The 20,328-nt window shown below is 34.6% G+C and overlaps 1 protein-coding gene across 9 annotated transcripts in view; it reads right to left on the bottom strand.

Moving 5' to 3' along the window:
- Positions 1–3,583: 3,583 nt before the first annotated feature.
- Positions 3,584–20,328, bottom strand: part of Adgrl3 (adhesion G protein-coupled receptor L3) — a 721,722-nt gene continuing 704,977 nt past the window's right edge. For all 9 annotated transcript variants that reach the window (XM_076938716.1, XM_076938717.1, XM_076938710.1 and 6 more), the window contains one exon: positions 3,584–6,464. In XM_076938716.1, coding sequence (XP_076794831.1) covers positions 6,388–6,464 — 77 coding nt within the window. In that variant the 3' untranslated portion in view covers positions 3,584–6,387. The remainder of the gene's footprint in view (positions 6,465–20,328) is intronic.

The raw sequence follows: 20,328 nt of genomic DNA, 5'->3' as shown, positions 1-20,328 counted from the left end.
GGATCGTCCTCTGTCCAGTGGTAAGGCTGGAGAAGGGCTCTGTTGTGTTCTTTCTGAAACTGTTCAGGTCTTCTATTCATGGGATGAGTCAATCTAACACAGGACAGATTATTAATAACCAATTCCTATCCTTGTCTAAATCCAACTACTCACAAGGGAAACATTTGCAACTATGGTTTGACTATTCTCAGTAGCTATTTTGATTTGATTCTTAACATGCCAAAAGAAGACTAAATTTATTTATGGCCTGAAAAACCTCTAAGAGTAAAAAATTTATGTGTAAAACACATGTGAGCTGTACCATAACTAGATTTTCCCTAGGAAATACATGATATATAATTTTAAAAGCCAAAATATTAAATTAGAATAATATTACACTATTCCAAAGAACTCCGTGCAATCTGACGCCACTAAAAATTATTCAAAAAATTCTTTGGAACCAGTTATTATGAGACCAAGAATCATCTTCATGATTATAGTAAAGCTAAATTTACTACAGATTCTTCTAATCTATAGCATCTGGCCTTCATGTCATTTCATGGATAATCTGTAAGAAATTGAATCAGGAATCTAGAATTCTTTTTAAGGAAGGAAGTTCAGCAAAACAGTAGTAAAGATAGCAGACAATGTCTTCTGTGCTAGTTTTGATCTGCTTACCTGTTAGTGACATTGTATAAATATAATGGCATATGATTACAAGAAGTCACCCATAGGATTATGGAAAAAATCTTCAAATGATTCTAGGAATCAAATAAAACAACACATACAAATTTTACATTGTTGTTTTAAGAGAAATATAATTGTAATAAAGATACAAAGCAGATATATTAGCATAGTTACAAGCAGTTTGACTCCAGGAAAATGAAAATAAAACCTTCTTTTTCTTTTTCAGGAAGTTCATAGAGTGAAACTGTTTTGAAAACAACATGAGAAAACTCACAATCATAAACCAAATAAAATTTGTAAAATGAATTCTTAACCAAGTAAATAACTGTAAAATCTAATCTCATTTGATTTTTTTTCCTGCCCCAGGAACTATATGCTGTCTGTCTTTACCATCACCATTCAATATAGGAATGTAATTAATTTTTATTATTTTCTCTATATAAACAAGGAATTAAGTATGCATTATAGATCTCAAGCTTGTTAAGGAGTACCAGATTGCATTAGAATTTGAAACCAATTTAAGACTGTTCTGTATCCCAAGTTTTAGCATCAAAATATATACCCCAATAATTAAAACAAACAACAGTATTGTAACATGATTGAAAAGAACACAGAAGATAAAAGTTCAGTTATTGTAGATTACAATTTGCATGGGATCAAATACAAATCATGAAATCTGAATAAATAAATAAGAAAATATGTCATGTAATAATCACTCCTAATTTTAACTAAGATGTTATGACATGAGAAATTAAAAGCACCTTGTGCCTAAGAGCAAAGGATCCCTTATTTTAAATACTACCATCAAGACTAATCCATTTGATTTAATCACAGCCATCCAATTAGTTATTATTTGGGGTAATTAATTCAAACATGTCATAGTAGAAAAACTCAAAGTTGTTATGAATATATTGTCAGAGAACATATACTAACCTTTACACATAAAACTGAAACCCATTAAAATAGTTATCAGGGTTTCTAAGCTAAATTATTTTACTCTCCATTAAAGAACACTCATTTCCAAGATTCCATTTTTATTAAAAAGTTGTAAAATATATTCTTAAGACACTTGATGGGCATTCTGTCAGGATTTAAAAGATTAACTTAGAAAGTTATAAAGGTTCATTCTAGTTAAAAGGAAAAATGTACCATGCACAGAGCCATTACTCATCAGAAAGTTTTAAAGACTTGACATGAATACAAATCACTTTATAATCTTGATAAATACATATCCTCATTCATAAAGAGTTAGTCTGAGCCCCTATGTCTCCATAAGCCTTTTGAGTAACACATGTGTTGTTCCATTGACCAATGTTTGGATGACATGGATTTAAAGCATTCAGTATCTGTCAATCTAGTTTATAACTGCTAAACTGTCTTATAGCATCTTTTTAAAAATTTTTTTTTCTTTTCTTAATCAACAATGGCAATGTACCTAACACTACAGTCACAGATGAACATCATACACACTGCAAGTTTGATTCCTGACCAACCAACTTTGTCAAATATTGGGAATGTGATACCTAGTAGAGTTAGTTTAGTATTTCTCAGTTAGTTTTTAACTTTACATGAATTCCATGTGTGGCAATTTTCTACTATTGAGACTGAGCAAAAGAAAAACACTTCTGAAAAGTAACTCATGTCATATAAAGAAACCTGGACATAGGGCTCCAAGAGAGGGGCCTAATGGATCCTTTAGTATTCAAGTTCAGTTCCCCAGGCTTGGGAATATTGCTAGCCTAATAAATTACCTTTTGCTGAAACTGAGTGGATTTCTATTTCATATAACCAAAAGACTTTATATTCTAAAGCTTAATGTACTTTATTTCTGTACAGCTAAAAGCACATGAAAGTGAGATTCATAATAACGGGTTATTTACATGAAGTTCTATGAATCTGTGCTGAGCATTCATGGGAGTTTATATAATAATGTATAAGAATTGTGTGCACATCACTGTAAAAACGTTATCCCAGATATAGTTATGATGCATCTGTTACATTTTAATTTGTCTCTAAATAAATGAAGATTACAATTGTCAAACTCATGAAAATTAATAAAATGTCATAGTGGGTGAATAAAATGTTCCCATAAGCTAAGCTGTGTTTTAGATATATATCAATACTTTTTGTCTTTGAGATTGTCATTAGTTTATTATAGTGGTTCATTCTAACTGGAATAAAAATTTACAATATACAGGGGTATAATTCATCAGAAAAGGAGCCATGTTTTAAAGAATTGACATGAATACAAATCACTTTATAATCTTGATAAATACATATCCTCATTCATAAAAAATTAGTCTGAGGCCCTAAGGATGAGTTTTTTTTTTAACAGTAAATAAGTGTTAAGAGGCTTCAGAGATGGCCCAAAAGGTAAAATGGCTGTTTTCCAAACATGTGAACTTAAGTTTCCAATATACATGTAAAAGTTAGGTGTGGTAATATGTTTCTATTACCCAGCACTGGGAGTGGGGCATGCAAGTAGATCATGCAATAGTGAGTCTACCTACCCCAAATAACAGGTTCTAGGTTTACTTAAACATCATGTCTCAAAAAAAGTGAGGTGAGGATAGAGGAAAATATCCAAAAGGGACCACTGGCCTCCACATATGCACACATAGACGAGGGTTCCCACTTACACATTCACACACATACCTATACCAAACACACACACACACACACACACACACACACACACACACACACACACACACACACATCACTTGCACATGTGCAAGCATGGGCACTGACAGGTAGCAAAGGTGCTAGAATGATTTTCTTTAGATAAAGGAATTGAAATTACTTGGGTTGGACATGACTCTTATTGATTAGAACACTGTCCTAATATGCATGAGGCCTTTAATTTACTTCCCCAAAATGAAAGAAATTACATAGGTGTCTTAATTATTATTCAATGAATCTCTTTTATTTTTAACTACTTAAAACTTTATCTTGAGTCAGCACAATATTTACAAATAAGCTGCACCATGAAAACATCTCCAGCTTTTGAAGCTAGCCAAGAATGCCTCCTGTAAACATTTAATAATGAAATCTGTAATTAGGTAGGTAACAAATCAATGTACCTTAATTCTAAAACAAAAGCTATACATTAGACCAAACAGATCTTTTCAGTAACATAGGTGTTGTAAAGCTATCACAGAAATTATAATATCAAGAAAATGTCAGACATCATATTCTGTAAGTATTCAGAATAACTGCATTACAAATTTCAAGTATATTAATGTCTTTATCATAAACAATTATGCTCTTTGAATAAATTTCCAGTTTGTTAAATCCCAAGAGCAAATATATATTTTGAAATTGAGTTTAAGAAATAATAACTATGAGCTAAACTTTACGTGATTATTTTGAATTATGAGCCATGCTTGGGAATACAAGAAATGTATCTGAAAGTAGACTATTTCCTGATTATATTCACATCTACTATAATTTCAAATTTAAAATAGGTTTTCTTCTGATTCATGAGAAGATATTTTAAAATTATTTATACAAACGTAAAAGGTAGCAGAAGAAAGTAAAGCAAAAAAGGAATTCTCAATTAACGATATTCATTATAAAGCCATAATAAATAAGATCGTTTAGGACTTTAATAAACAGCAGTTGCAACGGTGAGCAAAGTGATAATCCAACCAACCAAAAATCCAAAAGCATATCCATAAATATGGGCCTATGACAGATGTAATGTTTCTCATTATGAAAGAAAAATGTTAAAATTGTCATTCTTTATGAAAAAAAAAAAAAAGTGAAACCTTCCACACTTTATACAAGTCATCCCTGCTGCAAAATGAAGGACAAAGGATGGTGATAAAGAACCCAGTGAGAACCTGGGTGTGAACACAGAAAAACACTGACATTTGAGTCCTGAAAATAGAATGGGCACTAAGGTGAGGTAAGAAAGAGTCTGAGGGATGAGGGGGAGATGATATTGACATGAGGGACAAATATTGCCTGTTTTGTCTCATATAGAAAAATACACACAAAATGCCATCACGGAACCTATTATTTTGTACCTAACTAAAAACCATAACAATAAATGAAGTGAAATGTTATAAAATGAGAGAAAATATTTGTAACATACATAGTCAACTAAATACTAAAATGTTAATTTTACTTTTATCTGCACATTGACAAAAATGTTTAAGATGTGTTCTAAATGGTTAGATGGTACAAGAAGACTCCTCACATATTCAAACAATGAACTGACTAAAAAAAATTACTTGGAATTTTTGAAGTGAAAATCCTTTCCACAAGAAAACCTACCTTATGCTCCTTTAATAGCAAAATGATGGTGACTAATCCTCCCAATGATAGAAACCAGACAAAAATCCAGGGTTCATAGGGTAACCACAATTTAATTAATGTGTCTTTCTCAAAGAAAAGAAACTACTTAAAAATAATCAATAAAAGTTAGGTGAAATACTTAATATTTCTTTGTAGAGAAAAATTCCAATAAATAAATTTTCAAAAGTTGAAAATTGCTCTAATCAAAAAATAAAAACATGTTTTAAAGTTGCCTTTTGACTATAACATCTAAAAGACTATTTCTGTCAATATTTCTCCTTATAAATTTATTAATGCTTTCTATATAACAATTTTAGCAAGTTTGGCAAATGGATGGAAATATAATTCAATTTTTCAACATGATTAAAATTGGTTTTTATTATTAGTAAACCAGAAGAAATGTCTGCTATGTAATTTGTCAGTAGTAATGTCATGTAGTTTTTGATAAATAGTTTCTATCCAATTTGGAGAAACCTTAAAATTTTTTTATATATGCTATGAGATTTAGGGATGTTAACTTTTTTTTTGCAGAAAAAATAGTCAAGAATGATGAACTTATTACTTAGATTCTTACTGATGCCACCTTTAGTATGAACTGTCTTATGTCATATTACCAATTTTTCATGTTTGATGTTACATTATTATAGATATGTACATATATATGTATATTTAATAAAAGCAGGGAGATAGAGAACAAGGGACATCAGATATGCTGAAATGTACCCTTACATTTTGAAATACACAAAACAGGATACTCAAATATACTTTATGCCTGTTTAAATTGTATTCATGGTTTATAATCTGCAACAAACAGATGTTCTGATCCTCTAATTTAAGACACTTTTAAAATTCATACTTGTGCCTGTGAGTCACTGACTATTGAACTGACGAGAGAGAGTTGTGTTCTCCCTAAGAATCAAGAAGAACAAAGTCCAATCCATGTTTGGAGAGGGGAGGTAGACATGAAGTCCCAACTTTAGCTGAAGGGTTGTTGGCACTTGAAAGCTGCTGGGTAAGGGAGAGTTAGTTTTCCTTAAAAAAATCACCCCTCATAAGTCCATCAAACTCGGAAAGGCCATATATCCAAGAATATATGAGCAGCACAAATTAAATTTGATATAAAAATAAACAGAGGATGCAAAGTTGAATGGGTAGGAAGGAAGGGTGAGTCGGGAAGAGATGGGTGAGGAACGAATATGATTGAAGCACATTATACAGAATTCTCAGAGAACTAATGATGTTTTTAAAAAATAACTAAATAAAGGAAAAACCGAACCCTTTAGTTACAACAACGAACTTTAATTAGAAATTTTTCAACGTACACATTTCTGCATTCAAATATTTTAATCATGGTTTCTCCATCATGTATGCATATTTTCGCTGCCAGGTACCACAGAAAATGTGCATGGTGGGTCAGCCTCAGGTCCATAAGTTCTGTGTCCTGGTACATGGTGGGTCGGCACGGTGCACCTCAGTGGGGCTTCTGGAAGGTATCCCTGGACCAAAATAAGTTAAGTGAGCATTTTAAAATACTGAAGGTATAATCAACAATTTACTGTAAGTTCAATGAGACAGTAATAAGATGAAAATGACCGTTTTAGCATGTGTAACTATGAGTTGAGGTCCTGAAAATATGAAGTAATAAGTTAGAGACAGTAACAAGGTACAACATATGAATTTCATATTAATTAATGTCCAAGTCACCAATAGGCATTCAACACTATGCTCAAGTTGATGTCTAAACAAAAACACACACAAATAAAAACCACACAAACTAAAGTTAATATGAGGGAGATACTACTGCTAGCATAACGAAAACTAATTAGCATGAGACAGAGAATAAGAATAGATATGAGAGAAAGAGAAGGAGGGTTAGAAGGAAGAAGAAAAGTAAGAAGATATCTTTTTTCTTCTTCTTTTTTTTGGTTGACTTTAGTAAGTGGTATCTGTCTAGAAAATCATCCATTTTGTTAAGAATTTCCAATTTTGTGGAGTACAGGTTTTTGAAGTAAAACCTAATGATTCTTTGAACTTCCTCAGTGTTAGTTGTTATGTCTCCCTTTTCATTTCTGATTTTGTCTATTTGGATTCTGTCCCTCTGTCTTTTGGTTAATTTGGCTAAGAGTTTGTCTATCTTGTTGATTTTCTCAAGGAACCAATTCTTGGTTTTGTTGATTCTTTATATTTTTTCATTGTTTCTACCTGATTTTTTTTTATTATTATTAAGTACCTTTATGAAGGTACTTAGTGCTATGAACTTTCCTCAGCACTGCTCTCATTGGGCCCCGTACATTTGGGTATATTGTGCCTTCATTCAGTCAGGGTGACCTTAGCTGTGATTCACAACATTGGGATATGGAACCTGGAGAGGCCACCTCCTATAGCCAGGCAGAAATCCCAATAGAGAGAAAAGGACAATAACTCATCCAAAAAATTTTAGACCCAAAATTTATCCTGTCTACAAGAAAAGGACAGGAGTGTTGCAGGGGGTGGGGGGATCAGAGCAGAGATTGAGGGAGTGGCCAACCAATAACTAGTCCAACCTGAGACCTATCCTATGGACAAGTACTATTAAAGATGTCCTGTTGTCCTTACAGACAGAAATCTAGCATGGATGTCCTCTGAGAGGCTCCACAGAGGAGCTGACTCAGACTGATGCAGAGCCCTACAGCCAAACAGTGGATGGAGCTTAGGGACTCTTATGGAAGACTTAGGGTAAGGATTGTAAGCCTGAAGGGGATAGGCATCCACAGAAAGTCGAACACGGTCAACTAATTAGGACCCGTGGAACTCTCTGAGACTGAACCACCAACCAAAGAGCATATACAGGCTGGACCTAGACTTCCTGCACTTATGTAGCAGATGTGCAGGTTGGTCTTTATATGGGTTCCAAACCACTGAAGTGGAGGCTACCACAAAAGCTGCTGCCTGTCTGTTGGATATGCTTCTAGTTGGACTGCCTTGTCTGACTTCAGAGAGAAAGGGGACTGCCTAACCTTGAAGAGACTTGATATGCAAGGAAGGGGTCATACTTGCAGTGGGGCTCGAACCTCTCAGAGTAAAAGGGGAGGAGGGATGGTGGAAAGGATTGTGGAAGTAGGTGACCAGAAGAGTGTCAGTGAGAGAGAGATGTAAAATGAATAAATAAAAATAAATAAAACTTTAAAAAGTTCTTGTGTGGTATCATATGGCTACTGTCACATCTATTTAAAACTGAAATGGACTATTACTGGAACATACAGTTCTAAGATTCAGAAACAAACTAGAACTTTGATAATACATCCAAATTTTTAAAAGACTAAGATACCAGCATTTGAATGCTAGTGAGAAAGAGAAATACAGAAAACTTTGAAAATAATTTAGATTCAATGCAATTGCAGTTAGATTGATCTTACATAGCAAAATGTTATAAAATTTAAATATTCTTACAAACACATACTAAGGACACATAGAGGAAGATGGACAACTGATACCCCAGTACCAAACTGGAAATTATCCAGTTACTGTTAGATAGTTCCTTGGACAAACTGTAATATTCTGATTGATAAAAGAGCCCCTCTACAACACTAAAGATTAGGTATAGACATTTGTATCATTTGCTTTCACAAACGTAAGAATTTACACCACCCCCTAAAATAAGGTCACAAAGGTACCAAAAAGTGAATTAAAACTAGGCACACAATACTTTTAAGGGATGGAAAAACCACAAAACAGATGAACATTCAAAGACAGGATGGAAGCAAGACAGACACAGTGGGCTTATGAATTACCGGAAAGACTCTAATTTTTAACTTGTTCAAGTGTAAGATTGAATCATAATGATTCTTTAAATGATTTATGTTAGAGACTTCTATGAAGTTTGGTAGGTTTTATAATGCTAAATATGTGTAAATAGTACATAAGGGTCGATATTTAGGGAAAGTCTCTGAGAGGGGAATATATAGAATTAAGAGTTGGGTGAGTCAAAGAATCACAATGGTACACCACCTTTATTTATAGCCAACTCAAGAAGTGCTTTGCATTACTGGAGTCTCTGGAACAGAAAGCAGAGTGGTTTGAGAACCAGGAAGCCGTCAGTAAGTGGAGCTGCTAAACGTTACCCTTCAATGATTCCTCTTACCACTTTTGTTTCCTTTTGACTTTTCTTCCACAGGATCTCATTATGATACCCAGGCTGGTCTTGAACTTATGAACTTAAATGATACTCCTGTCTCAGCCTTGAAAGTTCTGACATGGTATTGTTCAAATAACTGACTTTTATCTCCTATAAAGTACTCTTAATATTTCTAAACATTGGTACTCAGCATATCCAAGAGCAATATTTTAAAAGATAGTTATATGTTCATTAACTTTTGATTTACCTCTAATGTAGCTATGATCTGTCTATTTACCCTCTGTTTATTATCTATTTGTGTACATGACATGATGTTTTACTCTTCCTTTGAGATAAATCGGTTAGCAAGGAAACTTTAGATATTCATCGATATAAATGACGAACTAGCACACACAGCTGCATTATGTAACCAACCTTCTGTCATCTGACCATTTTCACTTACAGTTAAGGTAGATGGAGGGGATCAACTGAAACATTTTAAAAGTTATCTTATTTTAATTAAAGTTCAGCCCCTAGCTGAGAGGACATCCTTCATGCTGTAAAATGACCACCTGCCAAAAGCTGTCCATCCAGCTGAGACTTAGGATATATGACACATTCTGCTTCCAGATGAACACAGTGCTCATATACATGGGCAGTGAGTGCCACAAATTCAATTCTATTAAAAGTAATGAAGTAGGAATGTCAGTATAATTATCTGCAAACGTCTGCTCAGGCTTTTTCACAGTTCATGGTAATAACTGATGCAGGCTTATGAAAGTTCTCTGCTGCAGAGCCTAACTCTGTGGTGTTTATATGGACATTAACTCATCGCTGGCATCTTTTCCTGGAGAATTTAAAAGCCTAGTTAGAAGATTGTTTGGTCTTAAAATTCAGTTATAAACACATCAAGTAGAAAATGACTAGTTCATAATGTTTAGACAAAAGACTGTATATATTTTTCTTATATGTATATAAACATATTTAGCTTATACTTATATAAATGTAAATCATGAAATTGGAGACAGGTGGTCAGTTCTTACTAGCTATACTATCCTCTCTTCCCCCAGATTCTTATAGACTGAAAGTTATATAACTTCTTAAACTCTTAAAATTTTTATTCATGTGTATTATGTCTCTAAGAGAGGAGACAAACGCACACACACACACACACACACACACAGAGAGAGAGAGAGAGAGAGAGAGAGAGAGAGAGAGAGAGAGAGAGAGAGGCTCAATGTTTGTTTTGGAGGGCAAAGGACCTTGAATGTTAGCATTGACTTTCATGTTACGTGAACTAATGTCTCTTGTTTGCTGCTCCAAACTCTAGATGAGTTGACTTGTGGGTTTCTTGGAATTGTCTTGTCCCTGACTCCCATTTTGTCACATTGGGATTAGAGATACATACCACAAGCTTTATATGGGTTCTGGGAATCCAAAATTGGGTTCTAATACATCAAAAGCAAGAGCTTAACCAGCTGATATATCTTCTTAAGCCACATAAATTACCCATTAATATCACCTTACCAGTCTTGTGAGACTGCTAAGTGAAAACAAGCTGAACAACATTGCATCTAAAACTGGGCATATAGTACATCTCTAATGGCTGTCATCAATAAAATTCTACTACATCATACTGACTTAACTTTGCTACCTCTGCTTTACACATCAACTGGTGTTACAGAATCACACAGAAGGACAGTTGTGGCAGATAGAACAAAAGCTTGCAATCCCGCTCATCTCACACTTTTCATCCCTGATTCTGTTCCAGTCCATTTGCATATTAGGTGAGCACAACTTGGGTGTCCTGCCTAGAAAGGATTGTATCCAGTTATGTGATTAGAATGAAACTATTCCTTTTAGCTTTCAATGCAAATGCCATCTTGCTACTTACTGTGCCTCTACTGTCTTCTGGCTTTCTTTCTTTCTTTAGTAAAGTAAACTATTTGTAAGTTTCTGTATAAAGAGACCCAAGTGGTACAGAAATGAGAGCTGCCTGTGGTTGACATCAATCAAAGAAGTGAATACAACAAAGAAACTAATGCCTCTGTTCCACAGTCAGGAACAACTGAATCTCATCAGCAGTGATATGTACAACCTTGGGAAGGAAGTGTAGAAGCTTGCCATGACTACAGTCATAGATACAAAACACCTTGACATTTCCAAGAAGTACAATGCTCAGCCTGCTTCATTTAATTGAAAGGACTAATTATTCTTGCTCTAAAAAAAGTTGCTTTGGGGGTGATTTGATGTGTACCAATAAATATTAATATAAAAATCAGAAAACTCTTAAAATAATGGCCATGTTTTTCTTTATGAAAAATCTTTAAAAGAGAAATTAGGGAACACCTATGTTTAAGACATTTATGAAGGAACTCCAAAAACAACTTAAAAAAAAAGATGATGCTTATTTTTTAAGTAGAAACCTTGATTATATTCTTTTAAAATTTTTCTTCTCTCATTAAAATGACTCTATACTATAATTATCTTAGAAAGTCTTTATGCCCAATTGATATATGTATTATATTAAAATGAATACTTTTATGGGTTTGAAATGTTTTATAAAGCTTTGCATATGCTTGGGGGGTGGGATAAAAAGGAAATGAAAAGTAACACATTAGGATATTATGCAATAATCTCCAAAGTCAGAAATAAAGCCACTTATCACTGCAGTTTTAGCAATCTACACAGAATCCCGGCATGCAGTATGTACTACAGATTTGTTTTTCTTTTGCAAGGAAAACAAGTGGATTTTGAAAAGAAACTCTGTAAATAGAAGACACATTTTAGATTCAAGCAGATTTTATTTTAAATTCAGCCTCCACCTACTACTGTAACCTCAAGAAAACTACTTGTTTCCTTAGGAAAATGAGAATTACAGCTAAATTTTATTAACTAGCAATTAAAAATAGTGGAAGCATGCTGAAATAAACATGGTAGTTTTATACTATAGCATTGTCTGGCACCAATGTTGGAGAGATGTAAATATGAAAACTAACTGATAGCAACTTGATGAAACCAAATCAAAAGCTCACTGGTTATTTCAAATACATTTTTCTAATTTGAAAGTCTGAGGTGTGGAATTTTAATTTGTCTAGGAAAATAAGAAATAACTTTGGATTTTAGAATATTGAATGCTTGCAAAAATGCCAAAGAGATTGGAACATTTGTGATTCCTAGTAATTACCACGTCAATATTCAATAAGTACATTTCACCAATTTGTTAATAAACAAAGAAAATATATCAATATAAAAGATAACTACCCTATTAGATATATGTTTAAAAACATGAATATTAATTCACAGAAAGTCATAATTATTGCCTAGTATAGACATAAGAATAGACAAATGATCCCTTCTTTCTTATGCTGCAGTCATCACAGTGACATAAAAGTAACACACACTTATACAGTTGTTAGACTGTCAAGGCCAAAATATACTGTAGTCAAGTTATGGGGAAAAAACTCACTGTCATAAATTGCATTACAGTGAATGAGCACTATTACCTAAGGAGATATTTTAAACTACCCAATTAAGATGGTACATCTAAAAAATTGTTATAGGCACAATGTTGTATCTTTTAAAATAACACCAGGTTAAAAAAAAAAAAAAACCTTGAAGAACAATGTAAAGTTGTATGATTTACAACCAAAACAAAACCACAAAACAAGGTATCTCCATGGAATTCTAAGTATGAGGAAGTAATACTACCAATACATAGAGAGATTGCTGTACATCCTCTAAAAGAGAGATTAGGATGAAGCAAATAAAGTCAGATAGACCAAAAAGAGGGGGAAAACCCAAAACCTTGACAGATTTTCAACAGAAATACCAAGTGCTCAAGGTTAGGCCTTGTGCAAATAAGCAACAATGACCACAGCACTGAGCTCAGCATCACCCAAAGCCCTAGAAAGGAAAAAGGATGCATCAGCTTTGGACCAGTGGTTTTGACATATAACTAAACTTTTCTCCAATGAATTTTAAAATGCACACACCTTTTGATCTGATGATTTCACTTTTACAAGTTTTTCTACAGATATACCAACATAAATACAAATTATACGCATAAAAATAAGAGGAAAATGTTGAACTAACATAAGATTGAACTTCGTTGGAAATATGACAATTATAAAGAATGATATAAGCATTTATGAATTTAAATATATATATTTAAACATATATCTAATAGGGTAGTTATCTTTTATATTGATATATTTTCTTTGTTTATTAACAAATTGGTGAAATGTACTTATTGAATATTGACGTGGTAATTACTAGGAATCACAAATGTTCCAATCTCTTTGGCATTTTTGCAAGCATTCAATATTCTAAAATCCAAAGTTATTTCTTTGTAGTAAAAGCTCTGTAGACTATTTAAAATGAAAAACTATCTAGTTTTAAAAAAAACTTTAATTTTCTGTCATAAGGTTAAAACTACGCAGAGATATTTAATTTGGTGAAAAGTGAAATATTATTAAGCAAGTAAATAATGTTGCATCTGTGTGTTTACTTTCAAACAGGCATCTGAATAAATTCACACATCCTATAAAGTTTGTGCAAAAGTATATAACAATTCTACAGCAATTCAAAACTTAGAGCATGCCTGTATGGTTTAGATCTATTCTTTCATTTGACTGTGTCTCTACACCATGCACTGTATTATTGGAGATGTTGGATTTGAACTGTCTTTGTGAAAATGTAATCCTAGGAGTCAGAGAGTACTTGATAAGTACTCTCTTGATAAGTATGTCCAGTGTCAAGAGAAAGACAAGAAAGAAGAGTGAGGATTGAGCAGTTTGAAAATTTTTTTTGATAGAATTATTAAGAGGAGCCAGGAGGAAGTGTTCCTTAGTGATGAGTGAGATTAGGATGTGACTGACTGAAAAGATGTCTAAACCACAGAGTGCAGCCCTTAGAAGGTCTATTACCAGGACTCTGCATGCTAAAGAGAATGGACAGCTTAGCAGGTAGAAGATGGGTTTGGAGAGGACACTGGATGCATTCCTGGAAGGTATTGGGAAACTTCATGTCTTACAGCTTGTATGGCAGGAGAGACAATCAGAAATGCAACACTATGTTTGAAAAAAATTTCTTTTGTGCTTGTTTAATATACAATTACTTAGTACATGGTTTGTAAAGGTTGGATATAGTAGGCCTTGACTATAATCATAGGGCTGAGACAGATATCTGACTTGCTGAAAAACAGTAGGAAACGCCATCTCCAAAACTAAAGAAAACACAAAGACTAGTGAAGTTCAATTGGAGTTCTACAGAGAAATTGTCATACCAGTTATTTGCTTTGTATGACTCCTGAACTGAAATTCATCTATCCTGAATTTTGTCACTATGATGGTATGGTCTCATGGTTCCCTCATATGATCATCTCCAACAAGTAGTATGGTGGTCCCCAATTTTAGATTTCTTTTTAATAATGTGTTGGCTTACTACTATGGCTTGTGACAAACGTTATACTGTCCTGATTTCTTTTTTGGTCTTTTCTCTCCATCCCTCTTTCCTAAATCCCCCTCCTCCCTGTATCCCTTCCATCTCTTTCATCTCCTTTTCTTTATGCCTCATATTCTTTGAGATAAATAGCTCTTACTGCATTTTAATTGAAAGATACTTGAATACACTGTAGCACTAGTTTCTAATTGTGTAGTGAAATGTCAGTCTGGACAGCTTTTATACATGAGTCAAGAAAGGAAAGGTTTATGTTGTTACCAGGCTTTAATTGAAGCACACTTAGTATCTTTTGACTAAGTACTTGGCTGCCATTTTCACATGATTACAAACTTGAGAGGAAGCTTCTCTGATAACTGCAGGGCAGTAATGAGAAAGCATGCTGTGCTGGCACTGAAGGAGGCTGAGATTTCTCCCACGCAGAAATGTAATCCAAGAAGAGAAAAGACTTAAATACAATTGTCCTGTTTTACAGTCTAAAGGAATACCCTGATGTGAAGCTATAGTTGAATGCTAAAATGTAAAACCATGTCAAGATTAAGAAAGTGGTATAGGGGCTGGAGAGATGGCTCATTGCTCAAGAACATTGGCTTCTCTTTCAGAGGACCCAGGCTCAATTCCCAGCACCCACGGGGCAGCTCACACCAGTCTATAACTCCACTTTTAGGGCTTCTGACACCCTCATACAGACATGCATGCAGGCAAAATTCCAACAAACATAACATAAAAAATAAATAAGAACAAGTAGTGTAATATTATATGTGTAAAAATAATGAAATAATAATTTTAACAGACTCACTGTTCTCTCCTTTAGGAGAATGCACCAGTACACCTAGCTAGCATTCACTTTCTTCTCTGGTTGAAGAAGCTGGAGGCGAACCATTCAGGTTTGACAACGTCTTCTCTGTCTACTTTGATATGTTGAGTGCTTACGTTTCTGAGTGTTTATTTTTTGTTGTTGTTTCTTTCAAGGTTGCTTACTAGAATTAATGATCGTCCCAACGGTGTGAATAAAAGGAGAGGAAAGATGGGCAGTGGCCTCAGTAGTTGCTAAAGTAGCTCCTTTGAGAAACTATCCTCCAAGCAATTCAGGGACCACACCTAATGTGCTCCTTTATTTTTGCAACTTTAGTTTTATGCAGTAAATTACAGACAGAAATTATTAAATGAAAAAAATCTAGAAGTAAACAGTTTATTAATTTTACATTTTGCATAGGTCCAAGTAACATGATAAAGTCTCAAGGCCTCCTAGTCTGGAGATGAGTCATCACGTTTTTTCACTCCTAGCCACACAATATTTCCTTGGTGCCATTAGTCATTTTAGTAGCCATATCAGCCACCAGATTGTCACATCGTTGCAATGACTGTGTTTAAGCCATTGTTATATTACTTAATAATGACCCCTGCAACATCAGGGTAATGAGGGTGTAAATTTATACATGTCCAAGAGAAGCTCTAAATTGCTTCCTATTAAATGAAAACTTAAAGAAAAAAAGGAGAGGGAGAAGAAGGAGAAGGAGAGGAAGTAGAAGCAGATTTCATGAGGAAAGAAAAAAAATGTCATATTCTTGGGTAAGACCTATGATAAAAACAAATCTATTCATGAATTCTAGAAGAAACTAAATTCTAGAAGAAAACTCAGATCATTCAGTTTTGCTGTCTTACCACAGTGCATAAAGGAAATAAGATGAAAAAGCATAATTTGTGGGTAGAAGACATGAGCGTTTTCATTAACAGTAACCTGCTACATCAGAAAACCCTGATTGCCAATGCACGCATCAGATGGACAGGAATGGCACCACTCAGCTTATTGCAAGTTAGAGATAACTGGTTACAAAGCCAGAGTTTTGGACTGGGAAATATAACTGATACTAGAGAGGCTACAGGAGGGAGGGAGCTGGCTGCAATTCTGGCAGAGTTGATGTTGATAAGAGAGAAAGGAGGACATCCAGGTAAAACTGCAGTTGCAAGGAATCACAGCTCATGCAGAAGGAGCTCAATACACTCTTCAACTTTAAGAGAGCAAAGGAAGGATTGAGGAATAAAATGGAGTCAGCTTCCAAGCACAGTGTTCTTCAAAATGTCAGAGAACAACACTGTTTTCGGGTATGTAAGAAAAGGTGAGAGTAACACCAAATTCATCACATACATTATGAAATTATCAAAATTAAAATAATTTTAAGTCTCTCTCTCTCTCTCTCTCTCTCTCTCTCTCTCTCTCTCTCTCTCTCTCTCTCAGCGACACTTAGATTTTCCATATCTATGTTATTGTCCAAGATCTCTTCATGTAAAATAAGGATCAAGTTAGATTTCTAAGAGAATCTGTGTAAAGTTCATTACAAAGGAAATTAGAAAATATAAAAGTAGCCACAAGAAATCAAATAAACAAACAAAAAAACCCAAAAGGAAAAAAAAACCAAAAAAACAAACAAAAAACAAACAAAAGTAGATCAGTTCTTCTTACTTATTAATTATAGATAGATAGATAGATAGATAGATAGATAGATAGATAGAGGTAGATAGATGAGATGGAGATTAGATTAGATAGAAATGAGAGAGAGAGAGAGAGAGAGAGAGAGAGAGAGAGAGAGAGAGAGAGATATTGCCTTCAACTAGCAAAGTATTGCTACAGGCATTTTATTAAATGCTTATAAAATAAATGTTAAGAATTATTTAGTTAAGCTCCTCCTATGTAGCAACAGTAACATATTTATTAGTGCATGCACTCTAAGGTGTACTGTAAGTTAATATGTAGTAGTAAATAAGCATCTAATGGGATAATTAAATCTCCATGGGAATATAATTGCTGAGTAGCATTCTAAAACTCTGGAGACATCTGAGCTGCAGCTCATTTAATTAAAAGAATCTTATTCTGTGCATACACACTTTGTACTCCCTCTCCAAAGCATGTCTTTTGCAGCACCTATTTTCTTTTATACCACATCAGGATTTATTTGTAGCACAGTATGCTTTCTTACAATAGTCTTGAGAGTTATAATCCTTTTAAGCACTCTCTGCTTTTGAAAGCATTTTCAAACACTTTGGACATGCAACTACGTAAGCCCCAAGTGTGACTTGATCTTTGGTATTTTAGGTTGTCCCTAAAGCTGTTTTTTTTTTTTTTTTTTTTTTTTTTTTAAGAAAGGTTAAAGTGTATGTTGGTTTTGTATTCTGCTTGCGTTCATGGGAAATGACCAGCAATGCAAAGGGTTAATCATTCTGTTGTTTTCAAAACTTCACAATATGAAAATTATTTGGCCACCTTAATTATTGTCATTTCATTTTGACTCCATATATCCAAAGTTAGATATTTAAATCTAGTATGCCTTCTATCACTGAATTTCAACTTAATTTTTAACTTGGAAAATTTCAATCTTATTTGTAAATAAGTCTCAATTAACCTTTAATTACTCTCACTGAAGCTTGGTATAATTTTCTTACGATGGTCACCCCTGTAGCTTGCTTTAAATTAAATCTGTCAGAAACAAGAAATTGTTTTTCCTGGTATATGTCCAAATCTGTCTCAGATTTAAAGATGTCTAATATTTTTAATGATACCATTCAATTCAAGTTTTTATTTGTACATGGTGTGTAGTGTTATTGGAAATACTTCAAAAGAAAAATAGAAAATTCAGTGTTAATCAAGGAAACTTTTTGTTTTTGTTTTGTTTGTTTGTTTTTCTTTTATTGAATATTTTCCATATTTACATTTCAAATGTTATCCCCTCTCCAGGTCTCCCCTCCAGAAATCCCCTATCCCATCCACTTTCTCCCTGATCATGTGTCCCTCCATATGTACTCTTTGGTTGGTGGTCCAGTCTCCAGGAGCTCTGGGGTTTTTTTGACTGGTTGACACTGTTGTTGCACTCATGGGGCTGCAAACTCCCTCAGCTCAAAAGCGCTTTTTAAAAAAATGTATTCACCATTGCTTTCTTCAGACACACCAGCAGGGGGCATCAGATCCCATTGCAGATGGTTGTACAATCAGTGCTCTTAACCACTGAGCCATTTCTCCAGCCCATGAAGAAAATTTCTCTTTGCAATAGACAAAAATAAGTTATAGAAGATAATAACCAATAACCAATCAAAATGCAGAGTTATGGAGCCCAGTATACACACACACACACACACACACACTCCCACACCTAAGACTCAAGGAACACTGCAGAAAGGGGGTGGAAAGATTATAATAGCTAGAGAATCTGGGAGCTTGCTGTGAAATTGTGTCTCTTAGTACTAATGTCAGAAGCTACTCTCGGAAAGTCTTATCAACACGGGTGGCAAAATGTGAGCTAAGCAAGGATGACACCAGTAGACATACCAGAGTGAACGGGGAGTGGGGGGGAGTTCGTGAGGCGTCAGCCTTACACAAGGAACTACAGACAACTACGAAATGCTGAGAGTGGGAAAAATAGTCTCTCCAGGGAGTGGAAGGAGAATTCGTGTAAATATATTATCTCAAAAATTAAAGAGAAAAATAAATTTAAGAAGAGAAAAATCAAAATGAGTAGCAGCCCATCTTCTTTATTGACCCAGAATAACCAGTCACTGTTTCCATTGTGGACACCGCTGAGGACGCTCATGTGTATAACACACCTCAGCCTGCTTGTGGACAGGAGATGCATAGGACATACATGCCCTTCGTCTTTGTGACTCTTTTGCTAATCACGCAGTATTGTAGAAGGAAATTATAATTTTCTGGACTCCCTTGTGTGTGAGACTCTGCTGTATTGTCCTTACTTTGTTCTCTTGAAAAATTTGTGACATTTGGGGGAAAAATGCTAGAATGCCATGTGTGGGTATGTGTGCACATATTTATGTATCAGTGGGTACACATGAGTGTGGGTGAGTGCACTCACGTGTGTACCTGCTTATGTATGTGTGAGTGCACATTCCCACTCTTGAAGATAAGATCACTAGTCCATATGTAAATAAGAAGTTTGGGTGCAAGGAGCATTAGACTTTGCCAATTTTATGTGAAAGATAGTTTTTTTGCCAGAAGGTGCCATCCTTGCCCTGTCACTGCTTTGCTCATTAGCTGTGTACCTTGTGGTGGTACCTTGAGGGTGTGAAGCCCTCGGCTCCATGCCCTCGGCTTGGTGAGAACAAGGGTTTTTCTGGAATCCCTCACTAATCTCAGATTAATCCTACCTCCATTTTCATCTCTACCCTTTCTTGTGCAAAAGGGTTTTGATCAAAGCCAATTAAATTATCCCTTCAAGGACATATAAGGATAGCATTTCTGCACTGGAAAAAAATTTAAAGCAAGATGATTCAGTCCTTAGGAATAAGAGAGCAACCAACAGAATACCTAGAATGCTCAGTTCTGAATTTCAGTTGCTTTCCACTCGGATTAATTAAGAGGAAATGGGGAAAAAAATCCAGCAAACAAAGAAAGTGTGTAGCTTTGGAATGTGGATTGCAATGTGAGCTTAATTGCTGCTTCAGAACATTGTACTGCTGAGAAAGTAATACATTTGAGTAATGATGAACAAGGAGTTAAACACAGAGGTGACATAGCTTATATTTGAAAGGGACCCTTTCCCAGGTCTCAAGTTTCAGGTGGACTCAGCAAGCTGCTGAGTTATAAGTTATCAGTTATAAGAACAAACCAATACTGTTTTTTTTCAGGCTCTTGGCCTGAAAACTCATCAGTGCTTTAGTGGGAGAAATGATCATGACCTAGGAGAAGCTGGTCATTCTACCATCCCCTGAGAAATTGATCAAGGGGAACTATACAAGAACCCGGCATGATGAATTTGAATTTTTTCTTATAATTTGTCCAAAACAAAGGCTGTAGGGAAAAG

The sequence above is a fragment of the Arvicanthis niloticus genome, chromosome 7 (genome assembly GCF_011762505.2).
Source record: "Arvicanthis niloticus isolate mArvNil1 chromosome 7, mArvNil1.pat.X, whole genome shotgun sequence".
Classification (NCBI taxonomy): Eukaryota; Metazoa; Chordata; class Mammalia; order Rodentia; family Muridae; genus Arvicanthis; species Arvicanthis niloticus.
The sequence above is the reverse complement of the archived record's forward strand: the minus strand, read 5'-3'. Positions and strand labels throughout refer to the sequence as shown.